This window comes from Leptosomus discolor, chromosome 3 (genome assembly GCF_034619465.1).
Source record: "Leptosomus discolor isolate bLepDis1 chromosome 3, bLepDis1.hap2, whole genome shotgun sequence".
NCBI lineage: Eukaryota > Metazoa > Chordata > Aves > Leptosomiformes > Leptosomidae > Leptosomus > Leptosomus discolor.
The window spans coordinates 6,498,315-6,506,877 of record NC_141393.1 but is presented as its reverse complement, the minus strand read 5'-3'; the positions used below and the strand labels follow the sequence as shown (position 1 = coordinate 6,506,877).

The 8,563-nt window shown below is 54.4% G+C and overlaps 2 protein-coding genes across 2 annotated transcripts; one reads left to right on the top strand and one right to left on the bottom strand.

Moving 5' to 3' along the window:
* Positions 1-455: 455 nt before the first annotated feature.
* On the bottom strand, positions 456-5,203 carry JKAMP (JNK1/MAPK8 associated membrane protein). The gene is made up of 7 exons (XM_086462302.1): positions 5,163-5,203; positions 4,878-4,969; positions 3,982-4,136; positions 2,724-2,930; positions 2,099-2,280; positions 1,332-1,408; positions 456-1,033 (listed from the first exon to the last, which is right to left on the bottom strand). Exons 1-7 carry the CDS (start codon positions 5,173-5,175, stop codon positions 815-817), a joined length of 945 nt encoding a protein of 314 aa, XP_086318428.1. The 5' UTR covers positions 5,176-5,203; the 3' UTR covers positions 456-814.
* A 151-nt stretch (positions 5,204-5,354) lies between these two features.
* Positions 5,355-8,563, top strand: L3HYPDH (trans-L-3-hydroxyproline dehydratase). Its single transcript, XM_086462962.1, has 5 exons — positions 5,355-5,910; positions 6,203-6,372; positions 6,687-6,809; positions 7,568-7,705; positions 8,438-8,563. The coding sequence occupies exons 1-5, from the start codon at positions 5,355-5,357 to the stop codon at positions 8,561-8,563; spliced, it is 1,113 nt and encodes a 370-aa protein (XP_086319088.1).

Genomic DNA, 8,563 nt, shown 5'->3' with positions numbered 1-8,563 from the left:
TGGGATCAAAGTTAAGCCCAGGAAAGAAGGGAGGGGGGGGGGGGGGGGGGAAGGTTTTTTAAGATTCAGTTTTATTTCTTATTACTCCTCTCTCAGTTAATTAGTAATAAATTACATTTTCCTGAAGTGGCGTCTGTTTTACCTGTGACTGTAAGCGTTGAGTGATCTCCCTGTCCTTATCTCAACCCCACAAGCCTGTTGTTATATTTTTTTTTCTCTCCCCTGTCCATTTAAGGAGGGGGAGCGATAGAGTGGCTTTGGTGGACACCTGGCATGTGGCCATGGTCAACCCACCTCAATCGTATTTCCTCTGCTCCTACCTAGCAGCCAGGCTAAAGCAGCATGAGGAATTGTGCTCAACACGGTTGATTTTTTGGTGGAAGGAAGACAAAAGTCTATTTCCACTGGTGGGGGATAGAAGCTAGAGTATGTAGTGAGAAAATGAAGTTCTGGGGTACATTCAAGCTCTGTTTGTTTTATTGAAAGTCTATTGAAAACCAGGCTCTATTATTTTATTCAAACCCCACCTAGAATACTGACTTAGGAGAAAAACACAAGCAAACCGCTGTACTAGAATGTGTCACAAGCTGTTCGTACAGATTCACAGTGATAAACAGATACAAAGACCTTCCCTTCGTTCTATACCAGGTACTCGGGAAGAAAACAAAGTGCAGCTTTTTCATCCTACACAGTCTCACTCAGAGGTGTTTCACCTAGAAGTCCTGTACATAAATAACTTCTTTTAAAACAGAAGTTTCCAAAGAGTAGCAAGAACTAAAGTTGCTTAATCCAGTGTTGTTGGCAGAGGCTCCTTTTAATGTCCATTTCCACCTTCCGAGAGTATGCGTGACGGCTCCGTGTACTTCGCTGTCAGCAGGTAGAAGAGGGCAGGCGCAGGCACCAAGGCAAGCAACGGCAGGTCCTGCTCAAGCTTATCCAGTTTGGAAATGGAGATGATTCCATAGGCATGAAGTAACCAGTGGCTGAAGAGGACAACAAGCCTTTTCTTCCTGACAAGAAGATCCTTGAAAGACTTGCAAAATAAACAGAGCATCCTGTCAGCATTCGGCCCGTTACCTACCACCTGACCTTTAAGAGATGTCATAGGTAGCGCACAGAGACTGCAGGAAGCCGCCCGGGTTTGAGTCTTTCCAGCAGTTTCTCAGTGCGCCCCAAGAGGGAAGTCTCACAGGAGCTTCCTCCAGCTAAGAGAAGTCGTGAAGGAAGAGGCTTAAACACAGAATACACTGCTGAGAAAAGGCCAGAGACAAAGTGGTCTCTGCTCCTTCAAGCAGTTTACGAGTTTTAACACAGGAAACATGTTTACCTACCTCCACTTCAGAAGCAGACATGTACACAGCCAGGGTTACCAGAGACAACACCAGGATGATGTACGGGAAGGCATAATCTAAAGGCAAACATCAAACACAGCAGGAAAAAGAACGTGTGATGATACACTTCAGCAGAGAGAGTTTCTCCACATATAACCATGGGTGTGAAGTAAACTAAGCTACTCCATACAGCCCACCTCTCACTGCACCAAGCACACAGAGCAGTGAGGGTCAGCCAAGCACAACTATGTCAACGCTTCCGTCTTAGGTTTTCAAACCTTTTCTGTATTTCCAGGTGGAGTTACTGTATTAAACCACTAATTGAAAGCGGCAGACAACGAGAAAAGGACTCAGGCCGAGTGGGGATTTTGTGGCACCTGTCCCCTTCATGTGACAAGTATGTTGGCAGCTAAACCCAAACCAGCTGATCTCCCCACACTTACACTTTAATCCATCTCTGAAATCAGACAAACTCTACCCTAGCAGAAAGTGGAATTAACTCCCTCTGAAATAACTTCCTCTCATACCTGCTCTGTGCCCTGTTTGGGAGAGATTCAGTCTCCAGTAGCACCGGCAGAGGCAAAGCAGGGCCGGTCAGAAGCCCCTTTAGGACAGGGCTACCAGCGAGCAACCTTTTCAGGTAAGACTCCTCACAAGAGCCTTCAACAACGTCCTTATTCTCAAAGCAAAAAGAGCATCCCGTCCCGTCCTGTCCCTTCCCTCCCTCCCTCCCATCCATTTATCCGTGTTAGGAGGAGCGAACTCACAGAGCAGGCCTCCTCCAACGGCCTGGAGCACAGTGAGGATAGGGAAGAAGTACAGTGCTGCATAAATGCTTTTAAATCGATCAGACTTTCCTAAGCCACAGGCAATCTTCTTAACCAGGAGAGGCCGAAGTAGCATCATTAACACAAGACAGAAGGCGTAATATATAAACACTATGGTGTACCTGAAAACAAGAAAAAAAAAAAAAGAAAAAAAAGAGAAATTCCTTAAAATGTGCAGTTTTCTCCTGCAGACTCGACTCAGAACCAGGGAATTTGGGGTTAGTCGGTCAAGTCTAAAGAATTTACAAGCAAAGAACGTAAACACAGAACGGTGAGCTCACTTTTCCTAGGGGAAACAGTCAAGATGCAGCAAAGGGGAAAAAAAAATAACTGAAGTCTCAGATTTCATAGCTAAACAGCCTGGGCTATGCCACCTTCTTTGGTGACTCAGGAAGTCATTAGGTGTTGCTAAGTGTTTCACTCAAAAAACACCTCAATGAAAAGATTTCCTCATTGGTCCGAGTTATATCTGAACACTTTCTGCAGCTTTGAGAAGAGTGACGGACAGAAACACGCCTGTACAACAGGGAGGGACAGACAGGAGCACAGAAGCCTTTGCACTCACAGGGGATAGACTGCTTCATGAGTGCAGTGCACTGTGGTGATGTAGTCGGGACTTGGGTTGTAAAGCATCGTGTACCAGTCCGAAAGCTTCTTCACCTTGCAGGAGCGGACACGCAGGGAGCCGACGGGGTCGCTGACGAGCAGCGTGACCACGGCTGCCGCGCTGCACTCGAACAAGGCGGTGACGTGCTGCAGCAGCGCGCTGGAACTGCGGAAGGAGAGAGAGAGATTTAGTACCAGTTTTTGGGCGCTACATGAAACTCGAACGCCGACTGGGCAGCAGAGGCCTGTGCAGTTCAGAACCTTCTAAAGAGTTAACGTTCACTGTGGCCACGGATGGGACAACACTGCTTGAATAAAAAGTATCTGAAGCTGATGAAAACTCATTTACAATCACAGACGATTTAGTGTGTAAAATGTGATTGAACAACGTTCCAGCTTCCTAAATGAAAGCTTGTTGCCAGGTGAGGGACACCACCACCCACGCTGTTGCGCCTTCAAAGAAAGCACCAGCGAGGGTCAGACACCACACCTCTCAGGAGGAACTCCACTGTTATGAGGGTCAGACACCACACCTCTCAGGAGGGACTCCACTGTTATGTGTGACACAAGCGAAATTTTCAAAGCTGCAAGTCCTTGTTAAAGGTGGTAGGTATCCAGACATTAAACTCTCTCAGTCCCCTATGTTTTGAGCGCTTACTACATTCCAGAGTCGTTACTTCTTAAAAGTTCCAGTCTAGAACCCAATGGCCACATGCAGCTGTGGTTTTAAACCCCTTTTCAACAGAATTTGATGCACCACGATGACGTAAAGGTTACATCAGCTACGCTACCAGGACCAAAACCCAGTATACATTCTGCTAAGGAGAAAACTCAAACCCACTCTCTCGTTGCACATGCGCAGCACCGCTGATGGGGGCCTCTGCAGGTGGCAGGTTTGGCCCAGGAGAGAGGGGGTGACACAATGTGCGGCTCCTGCCCGCTATTGCGAAACCCAATTCAGCCTAAATTGCCAGAGGGACTGGGCACCATCACCTTAAAGAGCTACAGACCATGCCCTGAGGGCAGCGACTGGCAAGAAGGACCCACAGGACTCTTACATTTGTAAATAAACCGCCCCCCTCCAGCTGCCCAAAGCTTACGTGCTACAGTATCACCTCAGCCAACGGCACGAACAGTTCATTCAGCATCAGATGGATCGCCCACGGGTATGAGATTTCCATTTTTAAATATCTTATCTGAAGAAGGGGTACACGAACCTCTTTTTTCCTGAATACCATTCAATAAAGAACCAGTGTAAAACCAGGGGAAGCATGGCCATGAAGCCAAGGTACAGCCAGTCATAGCGATCTGGAGATCCCATGCATTCCCGGCAGATTTTGTTGTCATCGGTTCTCTGACCTCTAGGGCATACCTACAAAAAGCAGAGATTGTATTTACAAAGCATCTGAGTACCAGTTACAAATCATTGCAGTTCCTGGAAAAACAGCCCAAAGTAGTACTAAGGCAAGAAACGTATCAGAGTTTCAGAGATGAAACATCAACCTCCGTGATTTCGCAGCTTACAGTGGCCTTGCTCTCCCTGGCTCTTGCTCCTTAACATAAACAAAGCAGAAGCATGTTTAAAAGGCTTCCTCCAAGACTCCCTTTTCCTCCCCTGCTGTCACGCCACCTCCCTTTCATCGCTAAGCTCACTCACCAGGCCGCTCACAAACACTGCCCCGCTGATTTTCTTGCTCCCTGTTCATTCCGTCCTCCCTGGATCTTGCTCTCCCTTAGCACCCCAACAAAACTAGGGGGCAGAGCGATTTCAGCATAGCTCTCCGTACCATCATGTTCTGTTCCAGCTTTTGCAGCCCCTCCGCTCAGCTCCGGTTTAGCACCGAGCCTCCATTTCACCCCCTTCGGGCAAGGCTTCACCATCGAGCAGCTCCTGCTTTCGGTAAGGGAGCTCTGCCCGCCCTTCGCAACCCTCACCGCCACCTGATCCCCACGGCACCCCGGCGCTGGGCTGCGGGGCCGCGGTGCTGCTTACAGCGGGATCCGCATCAGCCTCCGGAGCGGCCCGGCCCGCGCTACCGACGCCGGGCCCAGCCCGAGAGGGAGCGGGGCCATCCCCCCTCCCCAGACCAAGCCCCGCCCGCACATCGCTTACCCCGCACTCCCCGTAGGTCTCCACGGAGCCGTTGACCGACAGGACGGTCCTGCCGCAGTACAGCCCCAGGCAGGCGGGCTGGATGTCCACAGCTGCGGGGAGAGCGCAGCCCGCGTTACCGCGGCGCTCCGAGTCGGCCCAGCCCCGGCCCGGCCCGCCTCGCACACCGCGGCTGCCCCGCAGCCGAGAGGCACCGAGCGCCGCCCCCAGCCCCCTCCAGCCGCTGGCAGCCACCCCCATCCCGGCACCGCCGGGCCCTGTGCCCCCCTGCCCGCCCCGTCCTACCGGAGCGGTACATCCCGGTAACCCAGCAACACGCCCTTCGCTTCCGCCGAGCTACTTCCGTACGCGCCACTTCCGCTTCCGACGCGGGGAGAAGCACCCGCCGCCCCCCCGAGATGTGGGTGTGGTCAAGCGCAAGGGGCGGGGTTGCGCTGCCCGCGGGTGGTGCCGTACGCGGGGGCGGGGCCGAGGGCGATGGCGGCGGCGGGAGGCGGCGGCGGCGGCGCCGGCGGTAGCGGTATCGCGGGGCGGCGGCTGCCGCCGCACTCGCCGTCGGGCCTGGTGGTGCAGACGGTGGAGATGCACACGGGCGGCGAGCCGCTGCGCGTCATCCCGCGGCTGGAGGCGGCGGAGGAGGCGGTGGCGGCGGGGGGGCTGTCGCTGCTGTCGCTGCGGCGGGAGGTGGCGGCCACGCAGGACCACGTGCGGCGGGCGCTGGTGCACGAACCGCGGGGCCACGACGGCATGTACGGGGCGGTGGTGGTGCGCGGCGGGGCGGCCGCCGGCGGCGCCCACCTGGCCGCCCTCTTCCTGCACGGCGCCGGCTACAGCGCCATGTGCGGCCACGCCGTCCTGGCCCTCGGCCGCTTCGCCCTCGACTACGGGCTGGTGGAGGCGCCCACCAGCCCCGAGACTGCCGTCCGCCTGCGCTGCCCCTGCGGGCCCGTCACCGCCTTCGTCCCCTGGGACGGCCGCCGCAGCGGCAACCCCGTCCGCTTCCACAGCGTGCCCGCCTTCGCTGCCGCCACCGGTGGGAACTGGGCCCGCTGTGCTGGGTTGTGGGGTGGGTTGGTGGCGGCCGTGCTGGGGTTGGGGGCTGGCGGCTTGGCTGAGGGGTGCCTGGCAAGTCCTCCCTGACTCCCATGTTCCTCAGAGGCCACTGGGGAGGGCGTACGGTGTCACATGCTGCTCTCAGACATGGGAGCAGTCAAGGCTTTGTCCCCATCTGTCCCCTTGCACGCAGCTGGGTTCCTTCGCTCCACATGCGAGCCCACAGCTCAGCACGGTTTCCCCCACTCACCACCCTCCCTTTCTCTGCCCAGACTTGGCCATCGACGTCCCCGGTCATGGCAAGGTGGTGGTTGACATCAGCTACGGTGGCACTTTCTATGCCTTCCTCAGCGCTGAGCAGCTGGGCCTCGATGTGTGCTCTTCAAAGACTAGAGACCTTGTCAATGCGGCGAGCGCAGTGACAGAAGCTGTGAAGAAACAGGTATGGCAGAGTGCTGCAGTACCCCAGCGTGTTCCCTTTGGGGTGACTGCACCAGACCGAGGCCCTTTATTCCCCCCCGAGATGCTTCCAGCCGCAGGTTGAATTCCAGAGTCCTCCTCTAGCCTCACAAGGACATGAGAAGGAGCTCGTTTCCCTGCTGCTGCGTCCGTCTCTGTGACTGGAGAAGCAGAGGTGGAAACGCAGCAGCGTGGCCTCGTCCCCTTCCTCTGGTCTCTTGAGGAAGCTGTACTGCACGTACTGCTGACTGCCCGGCCGGTGCGCGCGTTGGTGAACCTCTCTGTGCTTGTTCCCAGTTCAAGCTTCATCACCCTGAAAGTGAAGAACTGGCTTTCCTTTACGGCACCATACTGACAGATGGGAAAGATGCCTTTAGTGAGGAGCCCACCACCAACATCTGTGTGTTTGCAGATGAACAGGTACAGAAACAGGCTCTTCTCAGACACACAAGGCGCCACCTTTTTCCCTGCAGAGACGAGGGACAGTTCTGCTGCCTCTGTTACAGGGATGCCTCTGAGTGTCACTTAAGACATGCTGCTGTAGTTCCTAATGACAGATATACCTCTGCGCATCATAGTTGGTGGCGTTTTAAAATAGTTCATACCCACGTCCCACAGGTAGGAGTTTCCCAGTAGTTCAGGGGCTGAGATGGGATCCCAACATAGTGCATGCCCTTCAAATCTAGGGGAGTTGCTGGGGATGACCAGAGCAAGAGAGAAAAGAGGGGGGGCTAAGCTTCTCTCCTTGTCTGCAGTGGGTAAGTAGCAGGGGAAGTTTTGGTTGGGCTTCCCAGCAGTGAGGAGTGTGGAGCGCTGGGACAGATGACCTCGGAAGCTGGTCAGCGCTGTGTTTTTGAAGAATGGGGAAGGTGGCCGCTGCCCCTCTCAGTCCTCTTGCTGTGATGCTGGGAAGCTTTGACGTGCTCCCTAAATAGCCTCAATATTTATTAGATCATCATCCCTACAAGTTTGCCAAAGCAGATCACAATCCATAAGTAGCCCAAACCTGCTAATTTTATTTTCTCATTTGTGATGTATCCGGATTCTGTACAAAACCCTGGGCTAGAGGAGTTTCCCCCGTGTGTGGTAAAGGTGGCAAAGAGAACCAAGGGGAGCAATACTGTTTTCTGTTAAACCCCAAAATACTAGAGCTGGTTCATCTTCTCTTCTGAACGTAGGTTGACCGAAGCCCGACAGGTTCGGGTGTGACGGCTCGCATCGCCCTGCAGTACCACAAGGGACTCATCCAGCTGAATCAGACCAGAACCTTCCGGAGCAGCACCACGGGGTCCTTGTTCACCGGGAAGGCAGCGAAGGCAAGTGGCTGGCGCTGGACTTTCCCTCTGTCTGGAGGATTGCTGGAAAAGTGCTGTTGCCTTGGCTCAGTGGAGAAGCAGAAAAGGCTCCCTGTGGCTGGGGAAGGGCGTATGGAGCCTCGTAAGGCGTATGAAGCCTCATGCTTCAAGATTTTGTATTAGAGAAGCAAGTAGGAGTAAGACCTTGTTCTGTTGCATGGCTTCCCTGCAAATCTCTCGGCCATCGGGAAAGGACTGACTGGGGTGAGAAACATCCCTGATGGAGATAAATCAGTCTGGTGTGTTCTCAGTGGCAGCTAAGGGTGGATTCCTGGTTTAGTCCCCTCTTCCCTGCTCAAAGGCTGAGCGCGTTATTTGGAGATGTAGAAGCTGGGTCTGTGCATCCAGGTTTCCAGGCCCAGCCTTGGCCCCGTGACATCTGGCAGCATGTGGCTGTGAAGGTTTGGATGTGCCCCGGGGACCTCTCCGTCTCTGGGTGCAAGCGGCCACCAGCTTGTCGGCCTCCTGTGAGGCAAACCCAGGCTGTGGCAGCGCAGGGGCAGCAGCAGTTGTGGAGCTCGTGCAGGCAAGGTGAGGCGGTAAAAGGGCTGCTGCACACTTTGGGATGTACCTGGGCAGGGCAGGGCGCTTGGTGAGGGGTGCTCAGTGCCAGGTAGCGCTGGCATTTTGGGGGATTGGGAGAGCAGAGAACCTCCTCCTGTCACCTCCGTCCTGATCCTAATCCCTCTGCAGGAAGCCAAGTTTGGGGAGTACAACGCTGTCATTGTGGAAGTCTCTGGAGAAGCCTTTTACACTGGTACAGCCACCTTCACTGTCGAAGAGGAGGACCCGCTGAAATACGGCTTCGTCTTCAAGTGA

What these genes read in the sequence shown, in the direction of transcription:
- JKAMP (XM_086462302.1), bottom strand. An exon ending in AGACCTACGGGGAGTGCGGG is followed by an intron (nt 4,137 to 4,877) that starts GTAAGCGATGTG and finishes TGCTTTTTGTAG; the next exon opens with GTATGCCCTAGAGGTCAGAG. An exon ending in TGGTATTCAGGAAAAAAGAG is followed by an intron (nt 2,931 to 3,981) that starts GTTCGTGTACCC and finishes CTCCTTCCGCAG; the next exon opens with TTCCAGCGCGCTGCTGCAGC.
- L3HYPDH (XM_086462962.1), top strand. Translation starts at nt 5,355, where the DNA reads ATGGCGGCGGCGGGAGGCGGCGGCGGCGGCGCCGGCGGTAGCGGTATC. An exon ending in CGCCTTCGCTGCCGCCACCG is followed by an intron (nt 5,911 to 6,202) that starts GTGGGAACTGGG and finishes TTCTCTGCCCAG; the next exon opens with ACTTGGCCATCGACGTCCCC. An exon ending in TCACCGGGAAGGCAGCGAAG is followed by an intron (nt 7,706 to 8,437) that starts GCAAGTGGCTGG and finishes ATCCCTCTGCAG; the next exon opens with GAAGCCAAGTTTGGGGAGTA.